General features: G+C 46.1%; 1 protein-coding gene across 1 annotated transcript; it reads right to left on the bottom strand.

Annotated features, from left to right (window-relative positions):
• Positions 1-9,107: 9,107 nt before the first annotated feature.
• LOC125543228 (cationic amino acid transporter 5-like) lies at positions 9,108-11,275 on the bottom strand. Its single transcript, XM_048706495.1, has one exon. The coding sequence runs from the start codon at positions 11,144-11,146 to the stop codon at positions 9,299-9,301; it is 1,848 nt and encodes a 615-aa protein (XP_048562452.1). The 5' UTR covers positions 11,147-11,275; the 3' UTR covers positions 9,108-9,298.
• Positions 11,276-11,710: the final 435 nt, after the last annotated feature.

Below are 11,710 nucleotides of genomic sequence, written 5' to 3'. Positions count from 1 at the left end.
ATTCTGGGCTGGAAAAGGAGCAAATATTAGAGACCTATTCTGCACAACTCCAAAAGTCCTGAAACTTCACGGGAGCACGTTTCAGAATATATAGAAAATATTGGGCGAAAGAAGTACCAGAGGGGGCCACCCACCATCCATGAGGGTGGGGGACGCGCCCTACCCCTCTGGGCGCGCCCCCTGCCTCGTGGGCCCCCTGGCAGCCCTCTGATGCCCATCTTTGGCTATGTGGAGTTTTTCGTCCAGGAAAAATCATAAGAAAGCTCACGGGACGAAACTCCGCTGCCATGAGGCGGAACCTTGGCGGAACCATTCTAGGGCTTCGGCGGAGCTGTTATGCCGGGGAAACTTCCCTCTGGGAGGGGGAAGTCATCACCATCGATCCTCTTATCGGGAGGGGGTCAATCTCCATCAACATCTTCACCAGCACCATCTTATCTCAAACCCTAGTTCATCTCTTGTATCCAATCTTTGTCTCAAAACCTCAGATTGGTACCTGTGGGTTGCTAGTAGTGTTGATTACTCCTTGTAGTTAATGCTAGTTGGTTTACTTGGTGGAAGATCATATGTTCAGATCCATTATGCATATTAATACCCCTCTGATTATGAACATGAATATGATTTGTGAGTAGTTACGTTTGTTCCTGAGGACATGGGAGAAGTCTTGCTATAAGTAGTCATGTGAATTTGGTATTCGTTTGATATTTTGATGAGATGTATGTTGTCTTTCCTCTAGTGGTGTCATGTGAACATCGACTACATGACACTTCACCATTGTTTGGGCCTAGGGGAAGGCATTGGGAAGTAATAAGTAGATGATGGGTTGCTAGAGTGACAGAAGCTTAAACCCTAGTTTATGCGTTGCTTCGTAAGGGGCTGATTTGGATCCATATGTTTCATGCTATGTTTAGGTTTACCTTAATACTTCTGTTGTAGTTGAGGATGATTGCAATAGGAGTTAATCATAAGTGGGATGCTTGACCAAGGAAGGGAAGTACCCAAGCACCGGTCCACCCACATATCAAATTATCAAAGTACCGAACGCGAATCATATGAACTTGATGAAAACTAACTTGACGATAATTCCCACGTGTCCCCGGGAGCATTTTCCTTTATATAAGAGTTTGTCCAGGCTTTTCCTTTGCTACAAAAAGGATTGGGCCATCTTGCTTCACCTTATTTACTTTCATTACTTGTTACCCGTTACAAATTACCTTATCACAAAACTGTCTATTACCGATAATTTCAATGCTTGTAGAGAATACCTTACTGAAAACTGCTTATCATTTCCTTCTGCTCCTCGTTGGGTTCGACACTCTTACTTATCGAAAGGACTACGATAGATCCCCTATACTTGTGGGTCATTAGGATGCCTCGGCATCCCAAGCTATTATCCAAGAATGAGCAACCAACTAAGCTTGGGGAAGCCCCCGAGTGGCATCCCCGCTTTCTTCCAACAACTATCGGTATTTTACTCGAGACTATATTTTTATCCGTCACATGATATGTGTTTTTCTTGGAGCGTCTTGTATGATATGTGTCTTTGCTTGTTTTGTTTTGTGTTTTAAGTCATCAATCCTTGCTGGACACACCTACTTGAGAGAGCCAAAATTATGTCATGACTTGTTAGAATTGCTCTATATGCTTCACTTAAATCTTTTATGAGCAATGGACTTGCTCTAGTGCTTCACTTAGATCTTTTTGAGCACGGTGTGCTTTGTTATTTTTTAAGAAATGCTCTCTTGCTTGACTTAGATTTGTTTGAGAGTTAGTAAATTTTTTAAGAAATTCTCTTTTGCTTCACTTAAATTATTCTAAGAGAAAGAAAATTTGTTTGATCTTCACTTATATTTGTTTGAGCTTATGAAAAGCAACACATGAAAATTAGTCCCAAAGTGATAGATATCCAAGAAGGATAAATAAAAGAAAAAAATGTCATGAAGATCATTGGAAAAATAAACTTGATTCTTAGTAATAGTTTTGAGATATGATGATGTGATATGTGAGTCATCTTGATGAGTAATTATGCTTTAGTAAGAATATTGGTGTTAAGGTTTGTGATTCCCTATGCATGCACGAAAGTCAATAATCATGCAATGAAATTATATCCTACTTATGGTGCATTATTCGGTGTTAATTATGCTTAATGCTTGCTTATGAGATTATTCGTTCTTTTGCTAGTCTTCGTTTTGCACTAAGTATGATCACTACTTGTGCATCCAAAATCCTTTAAACCAGTTTTGCCACATGAGTCCACTATATCTACCTATATGTGGTATTCTTTTCCCGTTCTAAGCAAATTTGCATGTGCCATCTCTAATTTTCAAAATAAACTTCTCTATTGTGTGTTTGTTTCGCTCGCGAAGCAGTGAGGGGTGGCTAATATTTTCCATGCTAGATGTGTTATTCCCAAGATGAGTGTTTATTCACTTGTCATTGCACGAGTGTAAGGCAAAGGTATTAGGGATGCCCAGTCCCGAAATACAAAAACAAATAAATTTACTTTATGTTGTCAAATAATAAATTCCTTAGAAAGTGTTGGTATGGAGGGCACCTGTGGATACGGTTAGCCATGGAAAGTGAAAGTTATGGTGGAAAAAGGAATACACTTTATTTTCTGTTTGGGAACCGCCTATGATAATGCATGGAAAGTATTGGGAACTCTAAGTCGTTTTCGTTGGTGGGATGGATACACCTCTCAAAATGTTTTCATCTCTAAATTTTTCGCTTTGAGCTTTGACACCTCTACAAATCCCTACTTCCCTCTGCGAAGGGCCTATCTTTTACTTTATGCAATTTTTATTTTAAGTCTCCATCTTCTCTTACAAAAAGCACCAACTATGTTGGGGATATGACTATCAGGTATGACCCGCCCAGGAGGGGTCGGGTCAACCACAATGGTGGTTCATCCATGAAGGCCAAGAATATACCAGACGGCGGTTCATAGATAGGTCGGTAGGAGGCCCAAGCCCAGAGACGGCTTAAGGCCCGTAAATGTAAACCGCCATGTATGAGTAGACTTGTAATATAAGGCATGTAAGATACGTCACCGAGCCGTACAAATTGTATGAGCCGGCCGGGACTCTGTAGGCCACAGGGCATCAACCTGTTTATATAAGGGGACGACCCGGCAGCGGCTTAGGGCAAGAAACATCAAATCGAGAGCCATGCAAAGTGTGTTTGCTCCCTGGTAATCGAAACCCTAGCAATACCACCTCAACTGGAGTAAGCCTTTGCCTTCATCGCAAGGGGCCGAACCAGTATAAACTCTCTGTGTCCTTTGTCCCGTTTGACCCCTTTAAGCTAACCTCGTCGCAATGGCTCCATAACTAAGTCCTTCCATGAGGACATCTGCCATGATACTTCCACGACAAACTAGGAGGCAATATGATTGTACTTAAGTATTGGGTGTAGCTAATATTCGAGTGTGTTTCATGAATGGATCAATGTTTGAGCATCATGGGCTAGGGATAACTTATTTTAGTGTTGATATTTTGAAAGACGTGGTTGCTTGTTGATATGCTTGAGTATCTAAACTATTATGTCAAAACTATACTTGCTTTGAATCACATAAAAGTCCAAATGTCCATGCTATAAAGAAAAGAATATAATATGACATGATGAACAGCACTCCACATCAAAAATTCTGTTTTATCACTTACCTACTCGAGGACGAGTAGGAGTTAAGCTTGGGGATGCTGATACGTATCCAACATATCTATATTTTTTGATTGTTCCATGCTATTATATTATCAATCTTGGATGTTTTATAATCATTTTATAGTCATTTTATATCATTTTTTTGGTACTAACCTATTGACATAGTGCCAAGTGCCAGTTCCTGTTTTTTCCGTGTTTTTACATCGCAGAAAATCAATATAAAACGGAGTCCAAATGCCACGAGACTTTACGCAGAATTTTTATGGGCCAAAAGGAACACAACGGGCCCTGGCTGCGCCTAGGGGTGCCCCGAGGGGGGCACAACCCCAGGCGCGCCCTGGTGGGTTGTGCCCACCTCGGGTGCCCCCCGGACCGCCTCTTTGCTCTATAAATACCCCAATATTGCCGAAACCCTAGGGGAGTCGACAAAATATTCATCCAGTCACCGCAGAGTCCAGAACCACCAGATCCAATCTAGATACCATCATGGAGGGGTTCACCACTTCCATTGGTGCCTCTCCGATGATGCGTGCATAGTTCTTTGTAGACCTTCGGGTCCGTAGTTAGTAGCTAGATGGCTTCATCTCTCTCTCTTGATTCTCAATACAATGGTCTCTTGGAGATCCATATGATGTAACTCTTTTGCAGTGTGTTTGTTGGGATCAATGAACTTTGAGTTTATGATCAGATCTATCTTTTTATATCCATGAAAGTATTTGAGTTTCTTTGATCTCTTTTATGCATGATCTCTTATAGACTTGTATTTCTTCTCTGATATTTGGTTTTTATCTAGCAAACTTGATCTATTTATCTTGCAATGGGTAGAGGTGCCCGGTAGTGGGTTCGATCTTATGGTGCTTAATCCCAGTGACAGAAAGGGAACCGACACGTATGTATCGTTGCTACTAAGGATAAATAGATGGGATCTATATCTACCGCCATAGATAAACGGATTTCGTCTACATCATTTCATCGTTCTTATTGCATTACTTCGTTTTTCCATGAACTTAATACACTAGATGCATGCTGGATAGCGGTCGATGTATGGAGTAATAGTAGTAGATGCAGGCAGGAGTCGGTCTACTAATCTTGGACGTGATGCCTATGTAATGATCATTTCCTGGATATCGTCATAATTATTTGAGGTTCTATCAATTGCTCAACAGTAATTTGTTTACCCACCGTTTGCTATTTTTCTCGAGAGAAGCCACTAGTGAAACTTACGGCCCCCGGGTCTCTTTCTCATATTATTTGCCTTCGCGGTCTATTTTTATTTGCTTTTATTTTCAGATCTATTAGACCAAAAACCCAAAAATACCTTTTTGCAATTTATTTTATTTGGCGTTCGATCTATCAATATTTACAACTCTCTCCCGTCCACACGCCATTACTAGTGTCGTTACCTGAAAGGGATTGACAACCCCTTTAACACGTCGGGTTGCGAGTGGTTGTTATTTGTGTGTAGGGGTTGTTTACATTGTGTTGCTTGGTTCTCCTACTGGTTCGATAACCTTGGTTTCATATCTGAGGGAAATACCTACCGCCGCTATGCTGCATCATCCCTTCCTCTTTAGGGAAAAAATCGTCGTAGCTTCAAGCGACATCAGTCTCCTGTGTTGTTTAATATCATAGCGGATATGTTGGTGTTGGCAGTACTTATTAGTCGAGCTAAAGAGAGCGGCCAAGTAGGAGGTCTCGTTCCCCATCTTGTAGAGGGGGAGCGTCTCCGTCTTACAATACGCGGATGATACTATTATTTTCATGGAATACGATCTTGCAAAAGCTAGGAATATGAAGCTTATTTTATGCCTTTTCGAGCAAATATCTGGGCTCAAAATCAATTTCAATAAAAGAGAACGGTTCTACTTTGGGAGAGCTAAAGAAGAACAGGATAATTACAACAACTTATTTGGTTGTGAAATGGGATCCCTACCATTTAGTTATCTAGGGATCCCAATTCACCATAAACGGTTAACGAACAAAGAATGGAAATATATAGAAGATAGATTTGAAAAAAAATTGAGCTACTGGAAGGGCAAGCTCATGTCTTACGGAGGAAGGTTGGTGTTGATTAGCTCATGTCTTACGGACGAGTTTTCTAATGTTCCTCCTATCTTTCTTTGAAGTACCGGTAGGGGTACGGAAAAGATTGGACTTTTACAGATCCCGTTTCTTCTGGCAAAGCGATGAGGCCAAGAAAAAATATAGACTGGCTAGATGGGATATTATGTGTAGACCCAAAGACCAGGGTGGGTTAGAGATCAAGAATTTAAAGGTAAAGAATAGAAGTTTACTTAGAAAATGGTTATACAGATTATCAACGGAGACCAAAGGCATGTGGGTACAAATCTTGTGGAATAAATACCTACATACTAAGACTTAGGCCCAGGTGATGCAAGACCAACAGACTCACCCTTTTGGAAAGGGTTAATGAAGACGAAAGTAACTTTCTTCCAGCGGGTGAAGTTCCTAATTGGTTGTGGTACTTCTACTAGGTTCTGGGAGGACACTTGGCTAGGGGAGACGCCCCTGACCTTACAATACCCCTCCCTATATAATATGGTGCAATGTAAGGAAGATTATGTCGCCACAGTATTAAACTCAGTACCACTTAATACCCAATTTAGGAGATCTCTTGTAGGGGAACATTGGAATGCTTGGTTACACCTGGTACGTAGGCTGATGGATGTTCAACTTTCAGATCAGGCGAATACAATTAGTTGGAAGTTAACCACGAATGGAGTATTCTGTGTCAAATCCATGTATTTGGACTTAATTGATTCCGGGTCATTGTCGAGGTCTTTGCACATATGAAAGATTAAAGTTTCACTCCGCATCAAGATATTTACATGGTTTGTCCACTAAGGAGTCATCTTGACCAAAGATAATTTGATGAAAAGGAATTAGGTCGGTCAATCTAGATGTTGTTTTTGTGATCAAAACGAGACAGTTAAACACATCTTTCTCGAATGTCCACTTGCAAAATTGTTATAGCGATTCATTCATATAGCTTTTAACGTTAATCCTCCAATGAGTATCAATACGTTATTTGGGATGTGGCTTAATGGAGTAGACATACACACAGCTAAACATATTCGGATAGGAATATGTGCACTATTATGGGCTATATGCACTCGAAATGATATGATTTTTAATGGGACAAAATTCACTATTTTTTTGCAGGTTATCTATAGAGCTACAACCTGGATCCGTATGTGGTTGTTACTCACTCATGCGGACTATAGGGAGATTATGGTTATTGGGTGCAGCCGATGGGAGACGATAGCACGGGCTATCTTCAGCCAATTTGGATGGCGAGCTAATAATAGGCTAGGTGTGTAGGCATCGTAGCCTATTTTTTATAGCCCGATGTGGCACATTCTTGCCGGGTGTGGCGTTTTACAGACTTGTTTATCTTTCTTACTCAGATTTTGAGTTTCCATGGAACTTAAGGCCTTGTTTTGATTTTAATAATATGGCTGCATGCATCGATTGATGCAGAGACCGGAGGTAAGCCTCCTTTTCAAAAAACAAACAGATCCATGGTATGTACCTAGAGGCACTTGCCCGGCTGCCTCGGGACGGCTTGCGCAAGCTCCACCATTGCAGCCTCATCAAGGGCGGCTACTGCTATGGCCCCATGGATCCCGTCTCGAACATCATCCTCAACACCATTTGGTATGGCACTACGTTCCCCACGCACCCAGACTTCGAGCTCGACTTTCAGGTGGACATGGTATGCAGTTATGCACTAGGACCCTTACGTGCATTGAGTGCTGCTCCCTCTATGGCATGGTCGTCTTCCTGTGTGCTTGCTTCAGCTCTCTCACGGAGCATGGTGCTCTTTGGCACCTTCTGATGGCCAATGTGGACTTATGGCTAGCCATGAAGATGGTGCAATAGTCTGGTCATGTTATCGGCGGCACTGACCATGATGCCTATGAGAAAGCGACGCTTGACTCATGGCGCCCAGACCCTGACGCACTGGTGAAGTTCACCACATCGTCCCTGGACATTGAGCCTACCAAGCTGTCGCATATGCTGGCTCACACACTCGACGACCGCACAGTTGAGCACCTCACTAAGCTTGTGTTCAAATCTTCACCTACCAAGTCAAAGAAGCGTGCTCTGTTACTGAATGAAGTCTCATCAAGCTCACAGATCTTAAATAAAAACAAGGAATAATGAAGCGCTTGCCACAAAAAGGCGAGTCGGACAACTCCAACTCTCCCAGCATGGTGGCAAACGAATGGAGTGTGTTATGGAGAAGAAAGAAGAGAAATCACAAGATGGAACAAGATGTAACAAGCTCAAGGAATTACAGGAGTGTCGGTTTGCCTCTAAGGAGTGAAGGGTGGCCATGGCGGAGCATTGGACTGCAATTGAGTAGAGAATGTTGAGGAACAAGCAAGAGTGAAAGCTCATATTCATGAATCCAAATGGCCTTCATATGGGAAGAGCCTATTCTAAGGCTACGAATGAGCAAGTCTTGTGTCTAGGAGAATAGGCTGGTACCGGGAAGGGAGGGGTGTCCATGGGAGCTTTTAGTGGAATGGTGGCTCAAGTGACATGAGTGGCAATGACAGTGCATGATGAGTGAACTATGCTCAAGCCGTTATGTTTGATTTTGAATTTGCTTTCCTAATTTGTGAATTTGAAAGGTGTTAAAATTGTGTGTGATATGATCATACATGTTTGATTATCTTGTTATGAAATGTAAAGTTTATTCAAAGTGTGTAGGAAGAGATATAGGCAAAAATGAGATATTGGCTATGAGTTTTGACAAAACTACTAGAGAGGTGAAACGACCCCCCTAATATTCTCTCTTGTACATGTTAAGATAATTTGTTTGAGATGTTGTTGTGATCCTTGTTCTTAGACATTGGAAACCCCTAAGTTGTAGCTCCAGGCCCGGTTTCACCTGGATGTGGCTTGCCTGCTCTTCCGGAATACTCTCATCCATGCTCCCCTCTCGTCCAATGGCTAAGATTAAATTATCTGGCATTAGGTATTGGACTTCATTGGAGTATAAATAGACACCATGCTCCTATTGATTAAGTGGGAGTTGTGAAAAGAGAGACGAAAAGAAAGGGTGGGTGTGGACGGGGCCACCCGTAAATTTGTCTCGACCCTTGAAGTCAAGAGGAGCACGAGATGGGAGTATACCAGGGGAGTAGACAACAGACACCCATGGCTTCTGAGGTCGTGAGTTATTAAAAACCATTCTCTTTCTAAATATATTGCAGACAATGCTAGACCTGTGTAAAAAATTTATTGAACCGATAGGGGGTGCCCACCCTCATTAAAATCAAGGGAGCCGAGAGGTTTATAGTTTGGAAATTTAGATAGGCCTTCGTACTCACTTTGTAGGTGTAGGATTATCCATATATTGCACGTAGTAACAAAATTCTTATATGTAGCATAAGTAACAAGTTTTGAGACAGTGATGTCAAAGTGTACTGACTGGTCACCAGCACGCATACATGTACATTACAAAACAAAAGATCAAGACTGCAAATGTGTAGATTACAATCGTGTGAAGATAAAGATTCATTTGATGGTACGAATTACAAGTTTTCAGACAGCGTATAGTCAAGCAGCGACTACTGACTACCGTCTGGCCGACTCCGGATCATCTTTAGCGGCCGCCGTCTCCCGCGCTAGCCCTCTCGACGTCGGCCGTTTTCGCCGTCGCCTTCTCATCAGCAGCATCATCAGCGGCGTCGCCGTAGTCTTTTAGCTCGTCTTCGCTGCACACATCGTGGGCGACGTCGTAGGTGGCGTGCAGGCCGACGAGGACGTAGTAGATGAGCATGATGGCGGTACAGGCGCCGAAGCGGACGAAGGCATCCGAGCCGAGCGAGCCCATGAGGAACAGGTTGGTGGCGATGGAGAGCGAGGGCAGCCAGGGCACGAGCGGCACCCCCCACACCTTGGGCGCGCGCGCCGCCGGCACCATCATCTGGATGCCGAGAGTCCCCAGCAGCCACGCCGGCACCAGCACGACGTAGCCCTCCCACCGGCCGGGCGTCGTGCCCCAGTACGCCGCGATGCCCGCCGACGAGGCGATGATCACCAGCAGGAACACCAGGAGCCGCAGCGCGTGCGTCCGCGTCGTCACGCCCTTCACGTAGTACCGCCGGACCAGGAGCGCGGTGGCCATCATCATGAAGATGAAGAGCGTGCTGATGGAGAGCAGGCTGGAGAGCACGTCGAGGCTGGAGAAGAAGCCGATGCAGCAGGCCGCGGCGGCGATGAGTATGTTGGCGTTCACCGGCGTGCCGGTCCTGGGGTGCACCAGCGCGAACACCGGCGGGATGATGTGGCTCCGCGCGATGTGCGTCGTGTACCGCGCCTGCCCCAGCGCGCCCACCAGCATCACCGTCGTCATCCCCTTGAGCGCGCCCAGCGCCACCACGTACTGCGCCCAGTGCATCCCCACGCTGCTGAACGCCACCGAGTAGGCGGCGCTCCGGTCGATCGCCGTGTACGGCTGCATCATGCTCAGCACCAGCGCCATCACGCAGTAGATCACCGTGATCACCGACATGGACCCCAGCAGCCCCAGCGGTATGTCCCTCGACGGGTTCTTCACCTCCTCCGCCATCGTCGCGATGTTGTCGAAGCCGCCGTAGGCGAAGTACACGATCGCCGCCGCCTGGAACACGCCCGGCACGCCGTGCGGCATGAACGGGGTCAGGTTGCTCGGGTTGGCGTGGATGAATCCTGCCACGATGACGAACGCTATCACGACCACGTGTATCGCGGACGCCACCCAGTTGATCCGGGAAGTGCCCTTGGCGCTCAGGATGGCCATGGTGGCGGTGACCGCGATCACCACGACCGCGATGGGGTCAAGCTCGTTGTACCCGTCTTTGAGCGAGGTCTGTATGCGCAGCGCGCTCGCCGGCTTGTTGATGAGCGACGCGAAGTAGGACGTCCAGGAGCGCGCCACCGCGGCCGTGCCGATGATGCTCTCGAGGATAAGGTTCGCGGCGGCGATGAAGGCCGCGACGTCGCCGAGCTCGACGCGGAGGTACGCGAAGGAGCCGCCGGCCACGGGGATCTCGACGGCGAACTCGGTGTAGCAGAACACGGACAGCATAGCGGAGAGGCCAGAGACGATGTAGGAGAGCACGATGGCGGGGCCGGCGTGGTCGTGCGCCTCCTGGCCGGTGAGCACGAAGATCCCGGCGCCGATGACGGAGCCGAAGCCGAACCACGTGAGGTCCCACCACGTGAGGCAGCGGCGCATCTCGTTCTCGCTGCGGCGCCGCAGCGCGCCGAGCTCGATGGCGTCGGTGGAGCGGCCGGTGAAGCGGTCGCGGAGCCTCGCGGGGGTCGCGGCCAGCGCGGAGCGGTACGCGCCCCAGCTCGCGAACGACGGCTCCGGGAAGAAATCGTCCCTGTGCCACCGCCAGTAGCCCCTCCCCTCGCCCGCCGGCTTGGGCGCGTACGGTTCCTGCGGCGTCCCCACGGCCGCCATGGCTTCGGGCTCACGCTCACGCCTTGGTGTGGACTGGGGATGGAGGAGGGAGTGTGGTGAGCTGCAGCTCCAGCTCCGGCCGTGGAGATATGTGGCCCAAGCGTGGGGCTGGTCAGTGAGCGAGCGGAACGTCTTCCTTTGTAGTCTTGCGCTCGACGAGTCCCTGTCTTCATTTGGGTTGCATCGCATGAGCCATTTGGATTTACTAATTTTTTCGTGTGACTGACGCCGAGCGTTTCAGGCAAACCGGCGAGCCGTTGTTGCTTCTGAGTGGACGTATTGTATTTGGATTTTACAATACTCACAGAAAATAATATGATCCGTTCGGTAGGAAGTACTCCCTCCGTCTTATAATATAAAACATTTTTTGACACTAATATAATGTTAAAAAACGTCTTACATTATGGAACGGAGGAAGTAGTACAGATTGGAAGTACGTACTACCTACAGTGTCAAAAATGCTGGTATTATATTATGAAACTAGTAGATATCCCATGCGTTGCTGCGGAAATTTGTATCTTTTGTTGAGCATATCTATAGAGCACAACACAAATTATAAACTGG

The sequence above is a fragment of the Triticum urartu genome, chromosome 3 (genome assembly GCF_003073215.2).
Source record: "Triticum urartu cultivar G1812 chromosome 3, Tu2.1, whole genome shotgun sequence".
NCBI classification, from domain to species: Eukaryota; Viridiplantae; Streptophyta; class Magnoliopsida; order Poales; family Poaceae; genus Triticum; species Triticum urartu.
This window is presented reverse-complemented; position numbering and strand designations above follow the sequence as displayed.